General features: G+C 46.4%; 6 protein-coding genes, 1 non-coding gene and 1 pseudogene across 17 annotated transcripts; 3 read left to right on the top strand and 5 right to left on the bottom strand.

Annotated features, from left to right (window-relative positions):
* Nucleotides 1-21: 21 nt before the first annotated feature.
* LOC103979694 (aluminum-activated malate transporter 9) lies at nt 22-2,839 on the bottom strand. Its single transcript, XM_009395873.3, has 7 exons — nt 2,705-2,839; nt 1,907-2,243; nt 1,684-1,824; nt 1,340-1,609; nt 1,121-1,263; nt 882-1,028; nt 22-793 (listed from the first exon to the last, which is right to left on the bottom strand). Exons 1-7 carry the CDS (start codon nt 2,723-2,725, stop codon nt 200-202), a joined length of 1,653 nt encoding a protein of 550 aa, XP_009394148.3. The 5' UTR covers nt 2,726-2,839; the 3' UTR covers nt 22-199.
* On the bottom strand, nt 2,586-6,881 carry LOC103979696 (probable protein ABIL1). Of its 6 annotated transcripts, none has more exons than XM_009395874.3 (9): nt 6,650-6,881; nt 6,108-6,190; nt 4,661-4,811; nt 4,490-4,589; nt 4,314-4,406; nt 4,127-4,211; nt 3,976-4,028; nt 3,792-3,892; nt 2,586-2,930 (listed from the first exon to the last, which is right to left on the bottom strand). In XM_009395874.3, the coding sequence occupies exons 1-9, from the start codon at nt 6,734-6,736 to the stop codon at nt 2,772-2,774; spliced, it is 912 nt and encodes a 303-aa protein (XP_009394149.2). In that variant the 5' UTR covers nt 6,737-6,881; the 3' UTR covers nt 2,586-2,771. The 6 variants fall into 6 exon arrangements, with proteins under 6 accessions (XP_009394149.2, XP_009394150.2, XP_018679243.2 ...); XM_009395875.3 differs by having other exon boundaries at nt 2,586-2,933; nt 3,792-3,889; XM_018823698.2 differs by having other exon boundaries at nt 2,586-2,933; nt 6,650-6,880.
* A 5,372-nt stretch (nt 6,882-12,253) lies between these two features.
* Nucleotides 12,254-14,669, bottom strand: LOC103979698 (reticulon-like protein B6; annotated as a pseudogene).
* A 228-nt stretch (nt 14,670-14,897) lies between these two features.
* Nucleotides 14,898-14,969, top strand: TRNAD-GUC (transfer RNA aspartic acid (anticodon GUC)). Its single transcript has one exon. It is a non-coding gene; the product is annotated as a tRNA-Asp (tRNA).
* A 149-nt stretch (nt 14,970-15,118) lies between these two features.
* On the bottom strand, nt 15,119-16,457 carry LOC103979699 (allene oxide cyclase, chloroplastic-like). Its single transcript, XM_009395879.3, has 3 exons — nt 16,138-16,457; nt 15,900-16,021; nt 15,119-15,793 (listed from the first exon to the last, which is right to left on the bottom strand). The coding sequence occupies exons 1-3, from the start codon at nt 16,391-16,393 to the stop codon at nt 15,392-15,394; spliced, it is 780 nt and encodes a 259-aa protein (XP_009394154.2). The 5' UTR covers nt 16,394-16,457; the 3' UTR covers nt 15,119-15,391.
* Nucleotides 16,458-17,056: 599 nt separating this feature from the next.
* LOC135581449 (pentatricopeptide repeat-containing protein At4g13650-like) lies at nt 17,057-21,634 on the top strand. 5 transcript variants are annotated; one of them, XM_065146468.1, is made up of 4 exons: nt 17,057-19,250; nt 19,886-20,899; nt 21,065-21,157; nt 21,221-21,634. In XM_065146468.1, exon 1 carries the CDS (start codon nt 17,085-17,087, stop codon nt 19,128-19,130), a length of 2,046 nt encoding a protein of 681 aa, XP_065002540.1. In that variant the 5' UTR covers nt 17,057-17,084; the 3' UTR covers nt 19,131-19,250; nt 19,886-20,899; nt 21,065-21,157; nt 21,221-21,634. The 5 variants fall into 5 exon arrangements, with proteins under 5 accessions (XP_065002540.1, XP_065002552.1, XP_065002534.1 ...); XM_065146480.1 differs by having other exon boundaries at nt 17,057-20,899; nt 21,065-21,137; XM_065146462.1 differs by having other exon boundaries at nt 17,057-20,899.
* Nucleotides 21,635-23,252: 1,618 nt separating this feature from the next.
* On the top strand, nt 23,253-24,960 carry LOC135635408 (probable membrane-associated kinase regulator 2). Of its 2 annotated transcripts, none has more exons than XM_065146457.1 (2): nt 23,253-24,591; nt 24,682-24,960. In XM_065146457.1, exons 1-2 carry the CDS (start codon nt 23,448-23,450, stop codon nt 24,762-24,764), a joined length of 1,227 nt encoding a protein of 408 aa, XP_065002529.1. In that variant the 5' UTR covers nt 23,253-23,447; the 3' UTR covers nt 24,765-24,960. The 2 variants fall into 2 exon arrangements, with proteins under 2 accessions (XP_065002529.1, XP_065002523.1); XM_065146451.1 differs by having other exon boundaries at nt 23,294-24,582.
* A 1,489-nt stretch (nt 24,961-26,449) lies between these two features.
* Nucleotides 26,450-27,237, bottom strand: LOC135639223 (late embryogenesis abundant protein At1g64065-like). The gene has a single exon (XM_065153034.1). The coding sequence runs from the start codon at nt 27,235-27,237 to the stop codon at nt 26,551-26,553; it is 687 nt and encodes a 228-aa protein (XP_065009106.1). The 3' UTR covers nt 26,450-26,550.
* Nucleotides 27,238-27,708: the final 471 nt, after the last annotated feature.

Below are 27,708 nucleotides of genomic sequence, written 5' to 3'. Positions count from 1 at the left end.
GTATCCCAAATTCCAGTCTGATAAAAGTCAAATGAGGTGGTTTATAGCATTCATTAGGTGTATTATCATTGGTTTGGACTTTTAATTGTTTTGGATCAACGATCTCGATGCATAAGAATAAGTTGCATCCGCTTATGGTCAACAGCAAGATGTTGGATTTTGCTTAATGATCATAGCCTTTTCCTTTTTTCTTTTAATGTTATTTTGTACGTTCTAAGCCCGCCTGTCGCTTGAACTTTGCAGTTGCAGCGAGTTGCTCGACTGCATCGACCAGGTGATCGAGGCGAGCGACGAACTCGATGAGCAGCAAGGCGAAGGTGGCAAGCGAGAGAGCTGCAGTGCTCTCCAACGCACGCATCCTGGTGATCAGCTCGGCGCTGTCACCTCCTCCGTCTTCTTCTTCCAGCTCATCCACCTCCCTCGATGGCCACGAGTACAGCCTCCTCTGCTGCTTTTTCATGGTCTCATGATAAGTCCGGGTCTGCGGTTGTGCAGTCGCCGGACTGCGTTCAGCCTCGCGGTGTAGTTTGCTGGATGGATCAGATCCAGATCCATGAGAACAATCTTTACCGGTCGGCATGTGACGGAAACCATGTGAGTTGAGGAGGTAAGAGTGCAGGTCCACGGATCGCTGAAGACGATCGGTGGAGACACGAACACGCATGAGTTGGCTCACTCGAACGGTATGCTTCATGTTGCCGAGATCATTCGCCAAGCCGCGGAGCAGCTCTGCTGCTTCGACTGTTGCCTCAAGGATCTCTGTTTGGAATGTGACTCGAAGCTCGATCGGTGCCTGCAACCAATACGACACAAGTAGGTAGAATCGGCTTCTTTACAGAGGGAAGAAGGAAGGCGAGCGAGCACGAGGATTCGAACATCACCTGTATCTCCGAACGCAAACAGCCGTAGAGCGCCATCACTTCGTAGGCACAGTGCCGGAGCACGGCTCCGACCTTGACGTACTCCGACCAAGCACCGTAGTAGTGCCTGAACCTGCCGTGCGGCGGCTCCCACTTCGCCGAATTCGCCTGCGGACGCATGCACGCAATGCCACCGCAAATAAATCCTAGATCGATGCATTGCGGAGATTGCAATCGGGAAAGCAGACGAGATCGATTACCAAAGACTCGATCCTCGCGGATGAGTTCAGTATCGCTCTGCATCTCTGGCACGCAGGGTCGTCAGGGAATTCATCGATGACCACCCTCTTGCAGAACTCCGTGTGCTCTAAGCCATCGCCGCTCAAGTACTTCCTCGCACATTCTAAGCCCACAACACAGATGCGATGGAATGAACCACGGCATGAGAGTTTACGCTAAGCGGCGAGAGAAGCGCAGACCTTCGAGCGACTCGGCGACACAATAGAAGCTGTTAACAAGCTCCTCGTGCAGCTGCTCGCCGGCCCATATGGGGAAGACGAGTAGATTGACGCCGACGGTGACCGCCGCTCCGATCGCGATCGAGTACAGGCGCTCCATGGCGGTCCTCATCGGGTTGCTCATACGATAGATGGAGACTACAATGAGGCAGTAGGTGAAGAGGATGACTCTAAAGCCATACTCGTAGGGGACACATGAAGGCCACAGCTTCACGAAGGAAGTCGCAGCTCCTGCAAGTTCCAAAAGTCTACCGTTAACGAAATCTGAAGCCGACTGTCGTCGTCGTAGGACAGATTGTGCATACCTACGAGGAAGATGCTGAAGCCAACAACAAATGGCTCGGCAAAACGGCCGCTGCTCATGGATATCCCGATCACCAAGATTGCGAAGATGCCGGCGAACAAGCTTCCGACGGCTCGGTTGAATCCCCGGTACAAGGTTGCACCTAGACGAATCATCCTTGAGAGAAATCTAACAGCGATGAAAGGCAGATGTTTGCATGATCTGCTGCGGTGAGGTGTACGCACCTACAGTGTATTCGAACATGATGCCGACGGTAAGGATGGACCAGAGGATGTTGGTGCCAAAGACCTCGAAGGGCCGCTGGATTAGTCCGAGCAGGGAGACGAGAAGCATGGCGAGACCAACCTTCAGCGCGAAGGTCACCCTGTCGGTGTCCTCCTCCGCGAACTCCAACACATCTCGAATGCATTTGGTGAGCAGCGAACTCTCCTTGCTCGACTTCTTCACGAACTCAGGCAGTACGGCGTTGGGCGACAAGCTCACGTCGACCTTGTTGCTGCTTCTGCTTCCATTCATTCTCCTAAGCGTGTCAAGATTGACGACAGGAAGACGACAAGGTACCTGCAACTGGAAACGATCGTCACAAGGAGAGCGGTAATTTATAGTGTGTGAGCAAGGAAAGGAAAGGAAAGGAAAGGAGTGGCGGCTAAGGAAGAAGCGAGCATAATGTAGAACGTAACGCGAAGAATAATCCTAAAATAATATTAGAATATGATCGAAAGATGCTGCTCGACAGCAATAATGTAGTGGTGGATGGAACAGCTAAGAATATAACACCCAGGTGATAAGAATGCGCATGCACAGTCAAAGTTTAGATACTGCAACTTTGCCCACTGGTAGCCTTCATTATCTATCACTGATGGAGGATGAATTGAGTTGGGAATTAGTGAACTCGCAAGTTGCTGAAAGAGAACAACACAATTTTATGCATTCATAAATCTAAAGACAAGGGGAGAAACACCTGACAGACAGATACCAGCATGCATCTACAACAGTCACATCACAACGAGGCAGTTGCTTACTCGGTTCAAGAACATGAGCATTCTACTAAAGAGGAGATGACGCAATTCGCTGGCAGAAAGAAACCCATCAGGATACCAGAACTCGTTTGGGCTTCAAGGTCTTGTTTCTTGGGAAAAATGCTGAGAGAATGCTCCTGTTGCGAGCGGGAGGCGGGCAGATCTCGCGCCGTCCCGAGTTGTCGAAGGACATGAATCCTGAGAGGGTCTTTGTGCCACCCACTGGGTCCTGCTAACAAAATGGCATCCCGAAATATCAACTGAGTTATGCACATGAGAAACGATCTCGGAAAACAGAAAACTCATAGTTGTGATCAACAACAAAGTGTGTCTGTCAGAATTCCAGTTCCAATAGAACACAAACTCGTCCATAGTGCATGCGTTAAGTCCAAGTACGGTCATGTCATGGAATATGATGCATAGAAAGTTATAAAACAACTGCACGAGTTGCACACTCTTGTTTTGACTGTGGATAAGTTACCGAAAAATGCGGATATCATCGTTGTGATTATCCTTCATTCAACAAAGCTAACAAGGCATTAGGTATAAAATTCCGATGTGACATTATCTTATCTGATGTGAAATATCTTCATCAAATTTCAGGGAACATTTTGTCATTCTGTGGAGAATAATTATAGGGGCACCATCATTTCTACAGTAAGAATGCAAATAAATACTTTTGTCAATTAAAGAGGGAACACATGTTCAACCACATGGCTGACAAGCAAGGTGAAAAAATTCCGTATTGCAGAAATATGTTATATATACTCTTTCAGAACTATTCCTGGTAGACAGGTTTCAGAATAAAGAAGGAACCTAAAGCATGATGATGATTATCAAACAATAGTGGGGGAACAACAAACATGATACAGCAATTCAAAGCAGATGTTTGATAATAAAGCAATATCGATTGGTGTTGCCATAAAATTTGAATAAATAGAGGACCATTGCTTTAAAATTCACTGCCCTCACATCTTTTATTCTCCCATCTCATGGTAGATGAACTTTTGAATTAATGCAATAAAAAGAGTTTCTTTGTATATGCAACTTGCTTAGCTTCATTTAGTTAAAAGCTGTTTCACTATTTTACCTTCACGCCAAATGTGCAAGATGCAGGATCAGTAGTTGGATGTCCCTTGGCAGCCTGAAGGTGACTCTTTAAGGGCAGTGGTGCAGTAGGCTCCTCTGCTTCTGAAATTTTACATGAACTTAAATACTTTGCAAATACTAATAGAAGGAAAACATCATGTAGAAGACATTGAGATGCAAGATACCCAAAAGATGGAAAGAATCAGAAGTCACTTTAAAAGATTTAGATTCTTCAACCCTGCCAGAAGAGAAGAACATAACATTTAGGTCACGACAACAGAGCAAAGTTAGGCAAACCATTATAAACAGTGGTTGGGGAGTATTGCAGAAGCTTGCCGTGGTGCTGTATGAGGCTCACTACTTGGTGCAGAGTTGCTCTCTGAGGACAGGTGCCAAGATAACGTTTTTGGAGCAAGGTTTCCTGTGAAGTAAAGATACAAAAGGAAGCTTAAGGTTCAGGATTAACATATCTCAAAACCAAGCTGCATCAGTACGTATGGACTAAAAACAAAAAACTGCACACCTGAAGCATGTGGAAGAGGTTTTGATTGAGCACGAGTCAGGTTGTTAGCTATTTGTAGCTTTGAACTGCTTTCCACCCTTTTACCTACCACATCTAGCTCGGTTATCAAATCAAAAATTTAGATATACCATCTAACCATTTCCTAAAAGAAGACAGGAATACTTATTGTCTCATACTTGGTAAAATGTAATGTTTGCGATGCCTCCTTCTTGTTCCAAACAATTGCTGCTGCCTAAGACCTTCTTTATCGGTGAAAGTTTGGCAAGTAAGAATTTGCTGAAAATGAGAAAGAACACTAGTTCAACACTAAATTTTAAAAATGGTGCTGTATTTCATATAACATTAACCTGATTGAGGCAATAAATTTTCAGCTCTATGGTTGAGACATCTGATGATTGTTGCTCAAAAAGGTCAGTCAATTTGTAAGCAACAGTACCAAGGTGATCAACAGCATTGACTAGGGCTCGGACAGCATATTCTTTCAGGTTATCCAATACCCTGAAAAAGGATGCAGTTACATTTTCATAACAAAGCAAAAAAGTCATTCTCAATTAGCTTGGTGAAAGTTTGAGGTTGTGATTCTCTGCATTTTCCCTAAAAAGATAATCTGTATGTGTAAACTCCAAATGTTCGACATAAAGACAATATTATCATAGTTGGGGATTTACAATTCTGAATAAGTGAATTATATATTTCTTAATGTTTACAAGAATATCGAAAGACACTTGGTCGCCAATCAACTGCATGCAGCTGTCATTCATCTAGTTAAAGAGCAGCTCTGTGATGGTAAAAGACACTACTTTAAGTATTATCAATTTCGTTTATCTCGCAAGTAAAACTGAGAAGCACCCAATATCATACCGAGCTGTGCCATGTTGGTAAACACTTAGAACTTGCTATACAGACTACGCATTTTTTAGTTAAAAAAATTATCCTCAGTGTTGAAGTAAACAAATACAGTTTACACATTTAGATATATTACAGTGCCGTTTGCTTTTATGCTTGTCTCTCAATGAAACTAGTTTAATCTAAAAATAAAAACCTTGAATATGAGACCCTTTTCCAGATGAGAGAACACCCATTTCTTGTTTTGGGACTTGATGTGCTCAAAGAGCAATGAATTTGAAGAAAGACGCTATCCACATGTTTCTTCAGGGAAAAAAAAGGGGGATTTCCATGCTTCTCAAGAACATTTTTGCAGAATTAGATGATGGGAGATCTCATAACCATCTTCACATACCATCGAGTATGATTCAATGATGTCAAACCAATGTTTGATGATGCACTAAGTTATTCATTTGTCTTATACTGTGGTATTTATTGACTAGAAACGATATTTTCTTGCGAGAACAAATAAAGCAACTAATAAGGTTTTTATGAAAATAAACCTATCAGAAGCAAAAGTGAAGTGAACTATTTTTGGTTTTTCATCTTCAGCTCTCAAATTTTGTGGCAATAAATGCCCATGAATGATCTGTTTGGTACAATTACAGTCAGCAGGTTCCCTCAGTTTGGTCCCTACCATGTTCAGTTAATTGGATGTCGATACTGGTACCATCCAAATAGCATCATCGTACAGCATCACATGAAGCAGGTATCTTTGGACCTTGTGAAAATTCCATATACTCAATTTACCCAGGAAAACGAAAAAGGAACACTCTGCTTGATGTATGTTATCCATATAGCAATACAAGGATAAAAAAAATATATAACTTTTCTTTCCAAGAAGACATATAGACAAAGGATCAAGATCAGAGTTCCATGGAAGCAAAATCATAGGAAAATAGATCTTACATCTGTTTCTGTTCACTGTGAAGGTAGGATTTTTCACAGTACTCGGCAGCAGAGTAAAGCTGAGGCCTCAGATTCTTGAGTTCCTAAACATTGTCAGCATCGATGAGCACAAATTTTGATGTGTTACAGACGACGAATATGTACAAAAATAGATGATATCGAAATAGAACTGAACTCCAAAAACTAAGTAAAAGCATATCGTTCAGTCCAAAGGACACGAATCCTCAACTGATTAATCACAGAACAAAAGAGCCCGTCCATCTTTGCTTCCCACTCTAGTTAATCCACAGTGGAGCGAAGAAGAGTGGGTGATTCGAGATCGATGTGGATCTGAAGCAAGGGGCACCGAAAAATTGGAAGCGCCAACGAACATAGTCATCTCAAATGCTAATCATCATCAACTCATACAAGAAAAGAGGAAAAATCATTACGCACGCACCAAACCAAACGACAGCAAAGAGAGGTATCAGATCCGGAAAGCCGCGGAAGCAACAATGGGAAGGAGAGGAGGGACCCGGGTCGGAAGGAGCGGACGAGACCACCTGCAAAGCCTGGACGAAGCCCTTGCTACGCTCGAGAGAGACCTCGTCGAAGGTCATGGCCGCGTTCTCCGGCCGCCATTGCTGCATTCTTGTTGCTCCCCCTCCCGCTCTCTCCGCAACACCAGCACCGCGATCCGAAGAACAAAGAGAGAAGGGAAACGAAGAAGACGAGGGTACGACCAGGAAGTTCTTCGATGAGAGGAAGCAAAGATTAGATCTCTGCTCGCCGTCTCCTCTCTCCCCCTTAAATTGCAATAAAGAAGAGGGAGGAAGCGATACCGGGAAACGTTATTTTTTGATTACTTTAATTTAAATAAAATATAAATATGCGAAGCAGAAAGGCACCAATGAAATGATGATCATAATGATTGACGGTGATATGATCGATGGTGCGCAATATTAACCATCATCGTGTTATGCATTTGTCTTTAATCTTTTTTTTCCTTACATAGTTTATTATAAAAATTATCAAAAGATTTATATCTTATCATGCTAATTATTTTTATTAAAACTCACATATATGCAGAATGTATGTATGCATGCACATATACGCTTCCACATGTATGCATATTGTAATTTATTGTCCAAGTTGTCCCTTATCAAAGTGAGTTACGCTTACCACGAGTGAGTGATGCATAGTAGTAGCATATACTATATATACATATACTACATGCCAAACGCCATGGCAGCCGCATCATGAGGATCTTTCACATCTAGCAATTTATAATTCATTATGATACTCTTGACGAAGTATTATTATTATAGGGAAGCGTTAGAGATTAATTTTGTTCGAGTCCAATCTCTCTCTCTCTCAGTGGCGAATTTGTAATTGTCATGCAAATTACAAAGTCTCATGCATTGACTGGAATGACCAACGTAGGATCCGACCCAATAGAGAATGATTTGGTCGAGGGCTCTCATGCATTGTTGTTTCCGTTCTACGAACAAATCATTTTGATAATTTCATGTAAATAATTATCTCTATCATATGATATATTTATATAATGTATGATAATATCCTATTCGGATGCAGTGGAGTGGAGGTGGTGGTGTCACCGGAGAGGGAGACGACGTCCGTCGGTGTGGGGCGTGCACTCGATGCCGTGCCACCACGATCTCGTACGCGGCCGGCTGCTCGGCCGGAGAAGCCCGTCTGGGGCAGGACGACGGTGAATTCGGACAAAGAGAGTGGAAGAAAGCAGCACGACCGGAGCCGAGTTCGGCGACGGCTACGCGATACGTGCATGGCTTTGCAGGGAGGAATGGAGGGGGAAAGGATGATGAGGTCACTAAAGTGTGGATTCGGGAACGCTGAATTGGTTTCACGGGGAATGACGACGAAGCATCGAATGCAGCTTCTTTCCTCGTTGCTTTCGAGCCTTCCGTCCTACTCCATCATCAACTTCTTCCGGGCATTTGATCTTCGAGGAGAGTCCGATATCCCTCGCTCTCTGTTTTCCCTCTGTTCATCGAGAAACACCAAACGTATCCTGTGATTTTGAGCTGCAGTCGACGATATAGAACCTATCAGCTGAAGCATTTGCATATCAAACAGTAAGCCATAGAGATGAACATCCAAAAGATTACAAGGCTATTATAATAAACGAAGCAAATCATGGGGAATCTTACCGAGGAGAAGCAGGTGCCCGGATGCTTGCGCTTCACGCGCTGTTCATCGAGTGCAATGATCGACTTCAAAAAAATTCCTTTCCTTTCCTTTGGTCTGTTTCTCCTGTCTAAGAGGCATATCAGGCTACTTTTGTAAACCCTTGTCGGTGTTAACAATTTGATATCGTGGACCGAAAGTTAGTACGATTTAGTCATATATCTTTGAAGTTGTAAAGTCATCCTGAAGGATCCTAACGAGAGCAAGATAGGAGACAGAGTTGAATAGATACCAATAAGAGTTGCTCCGAGGTGGTCTCTAAACTTCTGAGATTGTCCCGAGATGGACTTGAGTGAGCTCAATCTCTTTGGCGCCCTGCACAATAGGTTAATGGCGGGTGGGGGTTTCCTACTCAACTCCTTCAATGCTTGGATTAGTTTAGAGCGGGGACTATAACCTTTTTGGGATTCCAAATCATATTCCTGTTTAAATATCAAGTATCGATTTTTATACTTACGAAGTCTCTGGGATAGGATCATGGCCGATAGGGACCATCGGTATGTCCTTTTATAGTGCATTCATGTGGACAGTCAGTCGATACGATCCCCTACGACATGAGTTGACTAGTACGATCTCCTAAGACGCAAGTCGACTAATACGATCTCCTCATATGTGGATCAACTACTATAAACTTTTGTGGTGCGACATCGTGCTAACAAAGGATGGCCAAGGGGGTGTTGGCAATCTACATCATTTAGATGCTCCACTATCTTCCACATTAGCTCATTAGTGATCGTCAACTTACGATTGATATTGAAATATTCCCTATCAATACCAATGTTACACTAGAATAGTTTGGCTTATGGGTTTGAATAAGATAATAAATAACACAGTAATTGTTAATTTGAATAGACAGAAAATGCTTCTGAAATGGAAGTAAGCCATGAGAATATAGCATCATGCCATCTACAGTTCACGCGTCTCTGGCCTTGGGTTGGAGCCAATCTCCTCCCCCTCCCTCTTCTACGGCTGCACCTCCCATGGAGACCTCACAACAGTGCTCCAACGGCAGCTTTTCCTGTGGCTGGTCAAGGAACGTCAGGCTCCCTGGTGAATCCTCGGACGGTGGCCTGCGCTCCTCCCACGACGCTCAAGACAGCGACTCCTTCATCGAGATGGACCCCAGATTCATCTCCAAGCGCCGGAAAGCTGACTCCATGGATTTCGAGTTCGATCTGCCGGCGAGCCCTGAGCCTCCGCTCCTGGTTCATGCAGATCAAATCTTCTCGGACGGCTTACTGCTGCCGCTCCACCGCGTGACCCCTCCAAAGGCCGAAACGATCTCTGTTTCTCCCGCTGCAGATTCAGCTCTGAAGAGATCTCTGTCGGCAGGCTCATCAGAATCCTCTCTCTCTCGCAGCGACCGGTTCCGATTCCGCCATTCCCAGACTGCCGTAACTCAGCCTCCGTCACTAAATTCTTCGCCTCTCCGTAGCCCAATGCGAGGTCTGCCTTGGAGCTCACGCAGAACCAAGCAGGAGTCACCTCTCTCGAATGCCCGTGCCAAGTCCTACAGGAACTTCTTCTTCAAGCACTTGAAGTACTTCCTGACGCCGTTCTGCAAGAAGGTAAAGGGAAAGGTGGTGATAACCAGGGCTTCCTGCTCGACATCACCGAGTGTGGTCGATGCAAGCATCCACGACGCCGTCATCTACTGCAAGAATTCTCTTGGTGAGCGCAGTGAGGCGCGCCCACAAGTGCGAAAACTGTGTGTGTAATCTTTTCTTCCCCTCATTATGGAACGCGTTCTTCTTCGTTTTTTCCTTGTCTGTTCAGAGGGAGAAGATCAAGTGGACGCTTACAGAAGAGCGGACGAAATAGTAAGCAACCATATCATCTTTCGTATCATCGTCTTTCTCCGAGGACAAGGTCGCTTCACAATTACTGCAACTGTAAACGGTACGTACCTTTCGTTGATAACAGGATTTGACTACATATGGTTGGTCATTAGGAGGAAGCATCGATCAAAGTTGGCGATTAATGGTTTGATTGAATGACGAGCTTTAGGTATCAAATCTGATACCGGACACCGTCTGCATGTCGACGTCATTCATAGTTGCAAGCAAATATATTCTTTCCAGCTCGATCGGATCGTATTCTTTTGATATGGAACGTCGTTGAGAGTCTGACAAATTCAACCTTATCAACCTTGGAAGAGGAAATCAGAAGTTCTTTTTTTTTTCTGAAAGAAAAATCACATATATAAGAACTAAAGGAGCTATTTTAAGTCGAACATCTTCTGGTTTGTTAGATTCAAGGCAAATCACTGGCAAACGATTATTTGGATGATATAAAGAAAATATCATATATCATAAAGTTAGGAGACACACGATGACGGTGACAATGAAGTGCTCCACCTGCGTGAGCCGTAAACAGCAGCCGAAGTTGGCATAGTTAGACAAGATGAGATGCTCTTCATAAATTGATGCTACCTGGGCCTTCCATTGATGTTCTTCATAAATGGCCAGCCTCGGTGTCATGGCTAACATCAAGATGATACTTACGCTCTTGATAGGTGATATGGATACTACCTGGGCCTTGCATTTATTTAAGCACTGACTGCACTGTCAAGCCTCGGTCCCATGACTAACACCAATCTCCAATCTCTGCATCAGGAGCCCTGGGACCAGCTTCTTCTTCCCCATCCAACTCCTATGAAAGCATCCTACAACTGGAGGATCGTAGGTAGAGTGGTGGGTCAGGTTGTGGTGCAGCTGGGTCACATGGGAATAAATAGAACCAGCGAAGAGAAATTTACCACCTGATTCTTTCTGAGCACGATGAGGAATACCAACCATGTATGATGTCCGAAGCATCCTGCACAACAAGATTTAGAGCCAACATTTCAGTACATTGATGAGTGCAGATGTTTATTTCAGTAGCGAATCTGCTCATATTTTTCTTCAGCACCTGCTGACCGAGTGATACGCACATCATTGTTTGTAGAAGACCTACCAGTTGAAGCAGCGATCATTGCAGAGAGGCAGCTTTTTTTTGCTTTTAGGCATGATAAAAAGCTTGAACCTTTCAAGAGGACGAAAGCTATGTCCATGCAAGCGACACTTTCCGATATACCAGTTTTGCATCAGAGAATACCAAATAATAACCTCACCTCAGTAGAAGATGTAATCGGCTCCAAATTGCAAGCAACGCTGACTATGTCACATTATAAATAGCAGGCAAGGAGTATATATACCTCATGCCTTTTATCTGGCGCAGCAACACACATCACAAGCCAAAAGAATCTACTGCTGGATTAACAGAAGCAAAGGGCACACCTGTATTCTTCTTCCATCACTTTGAACTGTTTGTCCATCATCATGCTCTATTTGTTCAACTTGCCTCGCATCAAACATGTAACCATCCCTCCCAGTGGCTCTACATAGCAGCCAACATCAACATCAAAATCCAAAATTAAAAATGGTCCTCATCAAAATCCCCAACTTCTATACTTTTGTGTGCAACCATATATGCAAAATTCAATATACATAATGATCGTGCCAGTACTAATGTAAACCAACATTTAAATGCTAACCTTAAATCCTCAAATATTCAACTTTACTTGTAAGGATAAGACTATGGAAATCCATAGAGCTTAGCAGATCAGGAAAATTTCCATCCATGTCTGCCTGCAACCGTAAAGGCAAAAGGGATAAATTGAAACCGTTGCTTTTTGAAAGAGAATGAAAGTGTTGTATATGACAACTTAAAAAGTAAAAGGTGTGAAGGCAAAAGGCTGAAAGGCCAACAAAGCAGAACGTAAGCATCATCGCTTTATATACCACAAATCACCTCCGGAAGCAGGGTTAGGCTACTTTACAACCTGCCTCAGCTCAAAGGCAGTCGAATCCTGAGCACTTTTTTGTGGTCGTAGCAACAGCACTTCTGGGAATGGCGTGACAAGCTCCTGAGTCCTGCCCCTGAGATATAGTACCAGCAATCACAATGTTAAAAGGAAGCCACATAAGAAAACTTTGCGATACCCAAACAACATAACGTAATCATGATGCTAAAGAGAGCAACAAAACCATCAGAAGTTTCACGAAATTAAATCATGCAAAGAATCCATCGGTACCATGAACATGAGTCCTATTGTCGTGTTTTCAAATTGCTCATTCCGGTGCATACCAAAATAAATACACTGACGTATCTTCAAATTAATAATTAGCAGCCCTAAGAATTTTTTTTTTCCGAATGAAACATAAACTTCCATAATCTCACAAAACAATCTTCAGCTTCTGCACATCAAGAACAACTTGCATACTCTTCCAGGAAACATATAAGCGAGGAAGTTCCGATAACCACATAGTACACAGACAACCAAGAAGCAAAAAATATGCCACAGAGCATATAGCTTATCCAAATCCACCAAGGAACCCGTTTACGGTGACATGCACTAAAACAAGAAAAACTACGTGATGCAATACAGAAACATTAACAAAACCAGATGACTGATAATAATGACATGGATAAGAAACAACTCACAAATTTCAGTACATCAAATCACCTCATATAAGCCGAAAATTATCATGATCGATACAAGAATGATAACATAGCTTTGATCCACATCATAAAACATGGAATCACTTATATTAGTTCAATTGGTGGTGGTCTCCATGGCCACCTAATTAGCTACCCAAGTGGAGAGTTAGTTATAAGCGAAAAATTGATGAACAGTCATCACAACAACTGAAAATCCATCACTAGCCAATAAACTGAAACGATCAGCTGCAGCCACACAATAACTTCTCCAGTATTGGAACTTCTTATGCTTCAAAGGCACCTTTGAAATCTTGCTCAAGTATTTGGCAGTAACTACAGCATAGTGTTTCTTGAACTCTGCTTGTGTCTTCTCTGCAAATGCATCAACCTGGTCCTCGTACTTCTCATACAGCACAGGCACCGTGTGCAGCATGACAAATGCTGTGTCCCAAGTTCAATGGCATAAGAAATCTAAGGATGCAGTCAATTCGATCCAGAAAATTAGATACTACTTCGGAAGTTTAGATTACCTATATAAAATAAGGTCAAGAAATTGCAGCAGTTGCCAAGGATCGACAGAACCCACAACCCAGCAATAACCTGAAACATCAAAGTACCAGCCATTATATACCCAAAACAATGCACTAAGATCCTGAACTCCATCGTGAGATAAGCTACACAACATACGGCAAGGAACTTCTTCAGATCACGCCCTAAAGCGATGTCCCTCAAGGCAGCAAAGCCCCGGTTGATCTGGTAACGAATGGAAAGGGCAATGTTCACAGCTACAACTTGGGGAACGCTTACCACGGGAATGTTCGGCGGGAACCTACCAACACGTCACGATTAGATAGAGCTATCGGAGGAGGCATGAACTCGAAGCCACACAAATCTGAGAGCCGAGCTCACTTGTTCATGAAATGGGTCGCATTGGAGTAGAGGAAGGTGATGGCCAGGGATAGGATGAGGGTGTGGCACGCCACGGTGAGCAGACGGTAGTCCAAAAGCTCGAACAATACCCACGTGGCCGTCGCCCCACCGAGCGTGGCGGCCGAGACCTTGTTGTTCCTCCATAGGAAGACATCAGCAGCTGCTCGACGATTGCCGTCCTATCATCAGTAATCGTTCAGATGCTCTCAAGCAATTCGATCAAACAAATATTACAAAAAGGCAGCTCGATCCGACTGAGCACATATCTCATTTGTCGATCGAGGTCGAATCGGGGTTTCGGTGTGGATAAAATACTTCGAATAAAAGAAGGCAATAATCTTTCTTTCCTTCTAAATGGAAGACAGATGCAAACTCAAATCCGAGAGAAGTAGCCGACTCGAATCAACACTTGGCAGATCACGGAACGGCATCTTATAGAGCCTACAGATCTCATCGGCTACCCAACTCGGCGAATAAAGCAAACTCGATCTCGATCAAACCGATGGGATTTTTTTATTCTTCTTCCTTTTAGAAAAAAAAAGTGCATATATTATCGGTAAAATCATAAAATGTGGACAACAGAAAGAGGATCCGTACGCTTCCCGCCGCCCAAGATCAGGTGGACGGCCTTCTCCCGGCCGAAGAGGCGGTATATCTTCGCCTTGACGGCGTCGGCGGCGGAGGGTTCCGAGGTCTTCTCGTTGTCCGAATACGACGACGAAGAATCCTCGCGGTGCAACTTCTCCTTTTATCTGTTCCATCTGCGACGACTCCGCCGCCGTCTCCTCCTCGTGCTCCGCCATTGTCGCCCCCCGCTCCCACTCTATAGTTTGAGGACAAGCGATCGTGGCCATCGGATCGGGCTACGGAGATCGATCGAAAAGAGGCGGGGCAAAGCTGCCCGAAAGGGAGGGGAGGATTAAATTCGACGGGCGGCTCGGACGGCCGTTATTAGCTTGACGGCGATTTCGCTTTGAGAAGGGCCGCGTCGAAGGCGACGTCAGCGAGGCGTTATTTGTTTTTGCATACTACAGTTTTTGTAGGGTCGATAATATATTAATCATTCTAAATAACATCGTACTTTTATGCAGCTGTTAGCCATGACAACCTTCCCCCTGATGAGATTATTACTTTACTTGGAAAAGAAAGCAGAACCTAAATTTGTCAACGGTCGTTGTAGTATAGTGGTGAGTATTCCCGCCTGTCACGCGGGCAACCCGGGTTCGATCCCCGGCAACGGCGGTTTTGTCGTTCGTTTTAAAATAAAAAAAGATTAAAACATAACCTTCTTGAGCTCATTAGAATGCTTTAGAGAGATACCCAAACAGTTAAGAGAGATAAATTTACCATTTAAATTCGATTTTTGATCGTGTTTGTGCCAGCTATCAAAACATCTTCAAACAAACAACACTTGAACTTGTATCATACCGTCTTAATCGACATGACAAGAAATCTCGTCAACAACTCGACACTCCACAAGAGCAGAGTCACCGCGGCCAAATTCCACAGCACTCGCATAATACCCAAAAAAAGAGAAAATAATACAAATCATAACAACAATAAACATCACAGAAGAACAACAATTCCTCCTTTTAATTAATATATAGTCCTTTTTTTTTAATTTTCTTGCTTTTATGGTTTTATTTTGATGTGCGCACCGACGTTCAGTTGGTGTAATTCTTGAGGGCGGCGGCCGGCTCGCAGGCCTTGGCGGCGGGCGTGGGCTCGACGCCGGGCGAGGGCGGCACCGGCGTGCCGAGCAGCTCCTTGGGGAGGTCGGGGATGCCCCTGAGGTAGAAGGTGTAGAAGATCTTGAAGGGGAAGACGATCTGCTGCAGCTTGACCTGGCCGTAGGCACCCGCGAACACTCCGGAGCCGCCGGTCACGGCCAGGTGGGATTCCTCGTACGTCAGGTACGCCCCCTGCACCGAGATGTGCCCGTAGTCCCCGAAGTAGAAGCTGTAGATGGCCTCGTACCGGTCGCCGTCCCTCTCCGGCACGTGCTGGATCAGCACGCAGATCCCCGACGTGATGCCCAGCCGCTTCTCCAGATTCCCCGAGTACAGCTATTGTCATCATGCATGTTGACAGAAAAGAAATGTTCACGCACCGGAAAATAGATGATGAACACTGTGAATATGCAGATAGGATGATGGAGAAGCTTGAGCCTGCCTTATTGCTGAAGGGCACGAGATCGCCCAGGAAGTTGACTTGTTTCTGGCTCAGCCGAAGGTAGGCGGGGCTGCCGCGGTCGCGTTCGTTGATCTCGTACACGCACAGCTCCTGCACCTTAGCTGAAAGCCGTTTCCTTGTGTTACCCTCGGCTTTCGGAAAACAAAGACTAGCTACTGCAAACGGAGAACGAAGAAGATAATACAAGCTCGTGAGAAGAGACGAGAAGAAAGAATACTTGGTCTGGAATCTTCAGGGAGCTTCTTGGAGAAGAAAGAAGTGAAACCGATGGCTATCGTCGGAAGAGCAGATTGGCGGCGGCGCCTGCGGGGATTTGAAATCCGTAGTTTCGGGATTTTACACGAAGAAAGGAACGGGTTTGGGATCGATGGGATTGAGGAAGGCGCGGTGGTGACTCGTGAGAGATTGGAGAGGGCTTCCGATGAGTTTGGCAGGTCGAGGGAGGAAGCTCTGAGGCATGAGGATGATGCCATGGAGGAAGCGGAAGGTGAGTTGGCGGATCCGAAGCAGACGGACGATGGAAAGCGGTGAACAGCGTCGAGTGAGGGATGATTGCGTTTACTTACGGGTGCAGTATATAATGTGTGTGTATGTGGCTGCGTTTAGAAGGAAAAGAAGTGACGACAGAAAGGAAAACAAAGCGTCGCCTGGGGTCCACTCACGTACGGAGACACAGAGGCCAGTGAAGATTGCGCGATGGTGAGCGAACGAGTAGAGTGCATCGATGACTTGGAAGGAAAAGAAGGCAATGGTGGTCCGCCTCGACCACTGTCCTGCGTCACGCACACTGAGCCACGTCATGTCTGGCACAGGCAGCCCGTGGTGGCGGACCTCCACACCAAGTCTCACTCCGCTGCGAAACGCACACGGATTGATTAGTGTACTGCCACTCGCTCTCTTCTGCTACCGATCAATCTAACCAACTTAATCCCCATTGTTTACTGGTAGTTCTGCACATGTTTTGCACGTGTAGACAATGTCTGATTACAATCCTATTTGTCGGATCCACACGATCCGACCCGTTAGCCCGGTTGTGTCGGACGAGGGTACGTTCCATCAGACCCATGTCCGGTTCGGCTGGATCTCTTAAATCAACGGCTCTCGTCGGGTTCGCCTCTCCGCGCCTACTACTAAATTCGCGTAACGGCGTCTCCCGCGCCTCTGATGACCTTAACGACGCGGTTGTACTGCCGGGCTCAGCGCAGCCCACAAGACCTCAAAGAAGCGCTCGCTCACGCCATCTCCCGCTGCTGCTCCGCCCACCATCTCCGGGGCCTCCATGGCCGAGCCATCGCCTTCGGACTCCGTCACAACCTGTACGTAGCCAGCCTCCTTATCGCCCGATACTTCCATTTCGGTGACCCCGCAACCGCCCGCTTAGTCTTCGACGATGGCCGACGAGAGGGACCGTCGAAGACCCTCCTCTGGAATTCTCTTATTAGAGGATACCTCAACAACGGCCGGCCTCGGTCGGCCTTGCACGTCTATCGTGAAATGGTGGCGGCGCGGCCTCTGGCGCAGTGCGAGCCGGACAGGGTGACCTTTCACCTCGTCATCACGGCTTGCACCCATTTGTCCGAATTCGATTTGGGTTCGAGGGTTGGAGGACATGCTCGGGCCAAAGGGCTCGATTCCGATCTCATGGTGGGGACGGCGCTTCTTGATATGCACGGTAAAGCCGGGGAGATTGGATCCGCTCGAAAGGTGTTTGATGGAATGGCTTCCAGAGATGTGGTAGCTTGGAACGCCATGATCGCGGGGTACTCGAGAGTTGGATCCTTCTACGAGGCTGTCAGTTTGTTTAATGTCATGAGGCTTGGCCAAGGAGTTCTACCCAGCGAGGCTACTCTGGTTAGCTTAATCTCCGGCTGTGGGCGTTCTGGTTCTCCCAAGGACGGAGAGGCCATACATGCTGATGCAATCAAGCTTGGTTTTGAGGCCAGTTTGTTTGTCTTGAATTCTCTAATTGAAATGTACACCAACTGCGACTGCTTGGGTGTGGCATGCAAATTATTTGACAGGATGGTGTTTAAGGATGCCGTCTCATGGAGTACCATGATTGGTGGATATGTCCAACACAAGTGGCCATATGATGCCCTCAAACTGTTCGAATGGATGATCATGAACACACAAACTCCTCCTACCAGATCCATTTTGGTCAACGTAATTCTTGCTTGCGCAGACTTGGGTGATTGGGAGGAAGGTAAACTGATCGAGGAAAAGTACTTAACTAGCAAGCAAAGCGAATCTGCATGGGACCCAAGTATGGTTACTACACTCGCCTACATGTATGCCAAATGTGGGAAGTTGGATGTTTCACTCAACCTTCTGGATAGAGTTGAAGTGAGAGGAGATACGATTGCATGGAATGCAGTGATGAAGGCCTATGCTGAGCTTGGAATTGTCGATAAGGTTTTATATCTCACGCTTGTAATGCAAAGGAGAGGCATCAATCCTGATCTGGTTACCATCGTTACTTTGCTTTCCGCTATATCCCATACCACATTTTTGAAAAAAGTGATGGAAGCACATGCACAGATTATTAAAAGAGGCTTTGAAATGGAAAGACAGATCGCAAACTGTCTTGTCGATGCGTATGCCAAGTCCGGAAGCATTACAGACTCGAGCAAGGTATTTGATGACATTGCAGAGAAGGATGTGGTTTCGTGGAGCACAATGATAAAAGCTTTTGCATGGGAAGGGAAAGTAGCTGAAGTCCTCAATCATTTTGAGCTAATGAGGGAAACAGATACAAGGCCAAACCATTTTACGTTTCTTTCACTGCTATCTGCTTGCAGCCATGCAGGTCTTGCAGAGAAGGGGTGGAAAATTTTCAATTGTATGAAAGAGGAATATGGCTTGGAACCGGGTGTCGAACATTTAACTTGCCTGGTGGATATGTTCTGCCGAGCTGCAAGGTTGTCTGATGCATACAGTTTGCTCAAAAATGTGATGCAAAGAACCATCGGTCATGCTGCTTTGTGGAATACTTTGCTCAGTGCTTGCAGATTGCATGGTGATGTTGTGATCGGGGAAGCTGCTGCCAGGCATCTCTTCCAGTTGGAACCAGAAAATGCAGCGAATCACAAGATGCTCGCAGACATATATATTTCAGCAGGGAGAAGAGATGATGCTAATGGTGTTCTAAGATTGCTGAATGCAAATGGCTTGGACAGTATACCTGGATGCAGTTGGTATGAGGCAGGTTAAAGATGTTCCTTGGTAATGGAATATGTAGTGCGACTTGGAGTGAAGGTTTTGCTTTTGTGACAGTCGAACCATCAAATGTGCTACAAGATCAGCCCATACCTGAAGCAAATGGATGTCATGGTAGATTAATAGACCTGTTTTTATTTGGTTTTTCCTCAAAGTTATCCATTGAAGGTGGTATCATAAACATCAACAATAGTGTGAATAATAGATTTAATTTAAAAAATGAAAATCAAAACTACAGTGTGGTAAGGAAGGAGCAAATTTAGATGCAAGAAGAATATAAATGCAAGGTAGATGGTTGACCAACTACTCGTACTAATTATTTTGTTAGCTTTTCAAGTTCAGCTTGATGTTATTAGTGTGTTATATTTTTCTTTTCATTTTTAGGAGAGGCAGCATGGCTTTGACCTGTGGCCTATTCTCATCTCTAAAGCATTCTGATTGCAACCACAGAGGAAGATATAATATTGGATCAGTTTCACATAGAATGGTGAAAGAATTAGAACATTTTTTTAATACCTTCAAGCTTTTGACTATTAGGAACAAAGGTCCTGATTGGATTCATGTAGGATTAATTGTCAGCTCAACTTCTTCTGGATACGTATAATTGATATTGGCACCTGTTCAAACTGAAATTTAATAGGTCTAGCCACAGAATAATATTGTTGTAAATTCATGTACCTTTTTTGTAGGGAAAAATACATGATTGTTTAGGCAAGATCGTATATACAATGACACTTGTATTGTTTTAGGTTCCTGTTGAAGCATTCGATAGCATTTTCACAAACATAGCAAAGATATTAATGGAAGCCAAATATGAGGAGGATCATCTGAAACAGCATCTTATGCTCTCTCTCTCAATGTTCATGCTCAAAGGAGATATAGGGTACACCGGAGGTTATACCTTATCCTTTCACAGTGTCAGTTGACTCATGAACGTTTAGAACTGCTGTTTTCAAAGATGCGAGGAAATTAAGATCAAAATTGCTGTTGCTGCTTGTGGGATTTGGATGGCCAGGAATACTAACACATACGTGGGAAGATCATGGAACTCTACATGGGTGCTGTGGTATATTGGTGGCATGGTTAAATCTTTGCAGGTAGGACAACATCAGCAGGAGATTCAAGACAGCTCGGGAGCAAATTGAAAGTGGATACCGCCTCTGCAGGGCGAATGTAAGCCAATTGTGGTAGCGCCTGCTGTCATGAAACGAAATATAGTTGACAAGGTGTGACCATTGGAGATGCATGCGGCCATGTTGTAGGGTCCAGCTGACCCATTGCAACGTGCTCAAAAGGTATTTATAATGTCAAGATCTTGGCAGTTCATGAAGGAATGGTTTTTGAGCAATATCACCAGCGAACGCAGAGGATGAGTAGTTGGTGTCAAGTTAGGATGAGTGTAATGCCATCAAGATTTCCTCATTGCTGTAGATTGGATCCTAAAAGTCAGAAGTTACCTTCCTGCAGGAGAAAATGATGGCGAACTCTCAAGAAATTGCTGCATGGACTTCTTTTCTTGTAGTTCCAGAAATTGAGCGTTGGTGGAACCATACTTTTTAGATCAATGTCGATGAGGCTCATCATTGGTCATTACTGATGTGATCACTTTGGCTAGTAAGAGACTTTCCACTCTGAAATAGATTTTTCTGTTTCGGGATGGAATCAAAAGGTGGCATTCGGGAGGAGTGGCTTTTTGACTTTTTAATGAGGCATTCATCAAACGTTTTATTTTGCTCCCCAACCAATATGAGACCAGACCAAATGTAAGTATTATCGAGTATATTTGTTGCAAATATATTTTTCAGAACTATGGAACTTCTTTATAAGCCAATTTGCTTTGTGAAGGTCTGTCTTGTAGATAGATGCTGGTGTTCACTTAGAGTCTGCTGATTGAATTTGTCTCCTTGTTTTTCCTACGGAAAAAGCAGGAGGAGGCTTATACAGACTGCTAAATCGACTGTGTCATGGTCCTTCATTTAAATCTCTTTAAATGGGAGCACAGTTGAGCACACTCCCATCCTGTATGTAGTACCTCTTATCTCAATTGGATCATGTAGTTTGCTGATTCGTGTGCGTCTTTGCAGGGATGAACTTTCATGCTCAGCCTATACACCGCTGGCGTAAACCTGAACCTGGCTTGCTGATCTATTCCTCCTGGCGATCGAGAACCACTGCCCGCACAGCCTGAGGCAAGATTGGTAGAACAAAAATTCACTTGATGATTAAACCTTATGGGTCCACTGTCTTGGCCTACCTTCCCCACCTCGAGGTTTGAATCGAAATGGTCCAGCTGATGAATCTTGAATTGGCTTGGAAACACTGCACCTTTGCCTGGCTTCCCAATGACAACAAGGACAGCGTGTGGGGGGGCCTTCCCTTGCAGGCTTGCAGTGATTAGATTTTTTTTTCCATGAAGCAGCTTTTGGAACCCAGGTGTGGTTGCACACAAGGGAAGGGTGTAGACCTAATATCCTTAATCCAATCATGCCACCTTTTGATTTTGATTTGTATCTCCTGCTGTTGATTTTTCTTCAGAACCAGCTGTTGACTCGGAGCTAAATGACGCAGTGCACTGGGGACCCACCGAAAGATCAAGAAACACACACACACACACACAAACACATGTTATCTTACATGGCATCCAGAGAGACTTTAAAGAACATGGTTGGGGTGGCAGCAGCTTCATGGATATGTCTGTGTTTTGGAGGATGTTGTGGAATTAAATTAACCCTTTCCCTTGGTTAGGTTTTTCTGCATTGTGGCCTTCGTTCGATAGGGGGGATGCATCCATTAATCCCATCCAAGAAATTATTCAGATGAACAACATACTTGTTTAGATGGACGGTGACTCGTAAGCTTTATTTATGTCCTCCCTCTTGAATCTGACACCATTAACGTGAGACATCGACCAAGCTGCTTGTGAATTTTCCAAGGCCTTCTCATCTCTCGGCTCCCTCTTCTCAGTTTCAAAACTAATGAGAAGGAGGGAAGCTTGATCTGAAAAATGAATGAAACGGAACCTACCATCATGTTGTTTACCTAACTTCTAGTCTGACAAGAACTTGACCTTCTTCTCCAAAACCAAAACATTACAGAAAAGAGAGAGGCAAAATGGGGTAATCATCACCCCTGCTGCTGCTGCTGCTCATCATTCCTTCAGCAGATTCATTTGAACCAGCAAGGTGTCCTCATCGTATCCAGTGAACCTGAAACTGGAGGGTGGTATGATGACGACGCCTGCCCCCTGTCACCACCATCCCCATCCATTGCGGAAAAGAAGAGGAAAAAGGAAAAGCTGCAAACCAAAGGCTTCTCCTCCCCCTCTCTCTCTCTCTCTCTTTGCAGAGTCTCCTCCGCTCCCTCTTTGGGGAAGCTTCCTGTTCCACATGCATCACAACCCCAGGTGACCCGTCACTTCCAAAAAGAACTCCTTTCCCCCTTTCCTTCTCTTTCTGCGACCTCACTGTAGTGCACGCAAGGGCACTAAACACAAAAAAATAAAGAGATGGCGCGGAGTTCACCTCTCCCTCTCCCTACCCACTCGCCACAGCCGTGCTAAGGCACACTCCATCACCCACCCTACGCGAGCGACATGATTCGGGAGGACGATCGCGCGGTGCGATCCCCTCCCCGTACACATTCCGGATGGTGACAACGACTCTGTCGTCACGTCATGATCGTGCCCAACAACATTTCGTCATTTGGTTTTGGCGTTGCCTTTCTCACGTACATATAATTGCATTTGTTCCGACCTTCACATTTTGTCTTGTTCATGAGCAACCTCCTCGGATTAGTAGTCTTCTTCTACGTAATAGCTACAGGTTTGGGGGCACGATGTCCCTCGTCCTTCTCGAGAGCTTGCATGCGAGATTACCCGACTCGGATCGACGTTGAGTCACGGGAAGACCAGAGCGACATGCGATTGGACATCGTCATGCGGGACCCATCGCATACAGGGACTGCGGTAAGGGCGGTGGAATAGGAGTTCAGCAAATGAACCACAGGTGATGCAGCCGCGAAGAAGCTCCTGATTCGTGTTGTCTGATATCACGTCGCTTCTTTAGACAGCTGTAGGCCACCGTTTGGAGTCAAAGAAATGGTCCGATTCTTTGGTCCTCTCTCTCCCTCTCGGGTCGAATCGATGACGCGACTACCACTGCTGCCACCGCCTACTACTACTGCTGCTGCGAGGAGCCGCGCTCGAGCTCACTCACGGCGACACGCCTCTTTTTGAGTTGGACTGCACTCTCCCTCTCTAAAAGCCTTCGGCAAACAAGCCAAAAAGAAGCCACAGGCCTGCAAGCCAGCGACATGGAGTTCCTCAGACTGCTCGCGCATGGTAAACGCGGTGGCGGCGCCAAGCGCTCCTTCATTAACACCGCCGCCGCCGCCGCTACCATTGCCACCACTGTCCTCCGCCCAAACTCCGACGACGGGGGCGGCGACAGTGAGGACGAGGGCCCCTTCTTCGACCTCGAGTTCGCCTTGCCACTGCGGGAAGAAGATCATCTCTACCGCCAGAAGCAGCAGCAGTTCTCCTCCGATACAGAGTCGTATGACGAGGACGAGGAGGAGGAGGAGGAGGACGACGAGGAGTTCGACCTTACGGTGTCCCCGGACAGATGTAGGTACGGCCGCGGCTTCTCGTCCCGCTCCGAAGACCTCTTCTTTAAGGGTCGCCTCGTCCCGCTCGAGCCGTCTTCGTTAAGAGACTTGGCTGCATCCGAGCCCAAGGCGTCGAAGCCTCAAGTTACCGCCTTTCTTCTCAAATCCGCCGCCAAGTTCCGCGTCTTTAGGCTGGGATTTCACAGGAAGTCGAATTCGGCATCGACGCAGACCAACCCCGTCGCCTCCCCTGCTACGACGTCGCCATCGCCGAAGCAACAGCATCAAAACAAGTTTTCCGTCAAATTCAAGGTGGAGGAGACGCCGCTGGCGTCGCTCTTCACCAGGGACAGCAGCTCGAGGAGCTCCAGCAGCAGCAGATCCGTCCGGTTTTTTGCCGATGACGGGTTACCGACCTCGGAAGCAAGGAAACTCCCAAAGGACGTACTTCAACGGTATATCAGCAAGATCAAGCCGCTTTACATCAACATTTCGAAGCGGTACGGCGGGAAGCTCCGCTTCACCGGGCCGCTGAGGTCTGGCGGAGCCTGGAAGGTACGTCCCGCAGGGGAAGGCGGAGAAGCAAGCGGAGGAGAGCAGCTGAAAGAACCAGCTTCGGCCGCGGGTACCGTCGCGGGGTCACTGAAGTCGCAAGATGGAACTATCCCGGCAGGGCTGAAGGTGGTGTGCCGGCGGCTGAGGAAGAGCCGGTCGGCATCGGCAGCCGTCGCCTCGGTCCGGTCGCCTCCTCTGGCGACCGGCAGGCGGGACGACTCCCTACTGGAGCAGCAAGACGGAATCCAAAGCGCCATCGCCCACTGCAAGCGGTCCTTCAACAGAGGTATGTACGGTAAGTAGCTCCCAAGTCCGGTCGCGCCTTCGTGTCACTGTACATCCACACTCAATCGTACCAACACACTGGCGTCAACTGGTCGTGCAGGTTCCGAGTCGCCGCTGATGCGGTCGAGGAGCGATCCCGGCGAAGGGAGATCAGTAGAATTAGGCAGCGGCAACAACGTTTGATCATCGTTTGTGAGGACGGAGGCGGTAATTGAAATGCATGAAGGAAACATGGAAACTGAATCTCGAGTCATGCCGTCAAGTAGATCTCAGTCAGAATCGTCCTTGTTAGGAGTCGAGAAGTCGTCGCGTTCTCTTCCTTGCTCCATTTCTAATGTCGTGTGCCATGTAATGCTTGTAACTAGATTCACTAAGCTAGTCAATGATCGACTTCCGTCTTTGTTAAAGACAAAGCGTTTCTCCTTCTCCAAATGAAAAGCATAAGCGGCACGCAGCAGGAAGTGTTTCTTCTTCCCGGAACGATGGCGAGGCGGAAGAAGACAGGGCCGGGAAGACAAAAGGATCTAAATGATTCTTAGGTGTTGGAAACAGTGTCTTCTTTAGAGTATGAGATGTGCTGCCGTAGTAACACCTCACTCGTTCCTTTCTTTGCTAGAGACGCAGCTTAGGTTAGGTCATCCACAACGCGAAATCCTCTTCTTTTCTTTCTTTCACATCTGAGAGGGAGAGTAGAGACAATGACCGAAACAGTAAAAGCTTTGACCACTGAAAGGAAAAGCCAACCGCCTGCCCCCCCATTCTTTTCCTTTTCCCATCCCCTCGCAAAGATTTCCCTCTGTATCTTCCACCGCTGTAGTCGGAACTCTATCGTGGTCATGACACCATCCCAAGATTTGGAGTGTTGACGGCCTTGATTGATTCTATCAGGAGGATGCAGTGTGCATGCGCCAAAAAGATCCTGAAAAGGGATGCTATTGTCGATGATCCCCGCCGGTATTAGTATACCTCCGCTGGAGTCGCTGGTGGTCGTGTTCATCTTCCTGGCTTGCGGCAGAGGCAAGTCAGAGAGTACTCCGGCACGCATAATCCATCGAAGCGCTTTACAAACCAGAGGGCCATGACATGGGGGTTCGCACCCGATGCACAATTCATTGCGCTATTCTACCTGCAGGATCATCTCTTCAACCAAGGCGGGCGAGTAAATTGTTGCTGTGTCTGGACTTTGACTGATACAACTTGGACGCCAGAAAAGTGGGATTCCCAAGTTTGACTCATCATTGCTGTCAGATCACGGTTTATCTTCCCCATTTTTTCCTGCTGCTACATCAAATTGGACCCTTAATCATGCTTTCGTTCACAGAGATGCATCACAACCCCTGTATGAGAGAAGACAATTCCTGCTGCTACATCAAATTGGACCCTTAATCATGCTTTTTTCGTTCACGGAGGTGCATCACAACCCCTGTACGAGAGAAGACAAAACATGGCTTCAAACGCGAGACTTTCAGCGTACGGATTGGGCAGGAGAAGGCATCGTTGAAGACATACGCAAGCCTTTGGGTTGGCTCTTTCGGGTACATGACTAGATTGATTACTTACATGGCAAAGAAAAGCTAAAGTCCATGGAAGGCCGCTTTAGCAGACACGGAGAATAAAGCGAGGGGCATCACCGGCCCAATGACCAGCATATATAGCATGGAAAAGGCAGGAGGGCTTGCGGTCTGAGGTCCCAAAAGTATGCAGGCGTCCCAAGTTTCTGCAAGAACTTGTAAAGATGTGGACATTGAAAGAGTTAAAAGCACATCTCTTTTGCTTTTCGTGCCCTTATTCCTACGCTTATACAACTAATGTGTTGTACGAGTAAAGAAGAAGTTGGTCCACTCTCGTGTAGCTCTACAATCCATTCATGAAGCAACCAAAAGGCGATTTATAGCATAAAAAAAAAGGGACTCATGTAATGTGACACCATTTTTTACTGACGACATGAAGGAGGAACACCGGCTTCATTTCACTTGACATTAGCAGAGCAGTCGGTGCTTTGAATTGCCTGATGCGTAGCCGACACCTCCAGCGTCATGCTGCAGTTCATCGTTACCTCGATGTCACGCTTGTACACGCCTAGCACGTTCACTCTCCCGTTTATATCCGTGAAGCTCGTCAGGTTCAGCTGCGTGCCGGAAGTTAGTGTGTCGGCCGTGATGTTCATCTGCCTCACCACCCGGTTGGTGAGCACGTCCACCGTCACGTTCATTCGCACCGTCCGGTGGGCCGACACCTTCCCTGCCGGCGCGTACGCCACCCCGACCGTCTCCCCCTCGTAGTAGAAGTCCGTCGTGCTGTTGTCGAACCGGAAGGAAGCGACGTTCGGGTTTTTGATGGAGATGTCGGCGACGAGTGTGGCGTTCAGCTGCACCAGGTCGTCGAACGGGCCTACGTCGAAGTTGACGCCGTCGACGGTGAGGGAGTTCATGGTGAGGGTGGGGTCCTTCACCTTGAACACGGTGAGGGAGAGGATGAGGATGGTGATGCCGAGGACCACGACGGCCGCACCGCAGCAGCCGCAGCACCACAAAGCGTAGCGGCGCTTGCGGAGGTACCGGATCGAGCGCCACCTGGTGGCGGCCTCCTCGTCGGCGCCGACGGATGGCGACGACATGGCGAGCGGCTTCGCCTGCTTCTCCTCCTTTCCTGCCATGGATCAATGAACACGAGCGCTCTGCTCTCCGTCATCGTTCCGCTCCTTTTTCAAGGTATGAAGAGGCCAAATTGGACCGGTCGAAGGCCACCATGGTTTCCTCACCGCAGTTGACACGCTCCAGCATCGTCCACTTGACCAATCGCTATGCAACGCCATGAAACATTTCGTCTATGATGAAATAAGATCATTGACGCTGTATAATTAAATGGATCGCCGTCTGTCTTTTCTTATGCCTTCTTCAATGATCGTTTACTTTTGTAACTTGTTTAGGACGCTGAGTTGAATCCAGACGGTGACTAAAGTTTTCGCGAGAGGTCAAATGCCGCAGAGGTTGACCGCAGGGTGAACGGGTCAAACGGTTCTTGAAACTGGCAAGCCGTCGAGTCTCCTCGTGCAATGAGGGAGCGGGCTTTAAATGGGCCGTTCAACGGATCGGATCTTATTAGTCCATATCGGATCCCCATGCTA

Source organism: Musa acuminata, chromosome BXJ1-3 (assembly GCF_036884655.1).
Source record: "Musa acuminata AAA Group cultivar baxijiao chromosome BXJ1-3, Cavendish_Baxijiao_AAA, whole genome shotgun sequence".
NCBI classification, from domain to species: Eukaryota; Viridiplantae; Streptophyta; class Magnoliopsida; order Zingiberales; family Musaceae; genus Musa; species Musa acuminata.
This window is presented reverse-complemented; position numbering and strand designations above follow the sequence as displayed.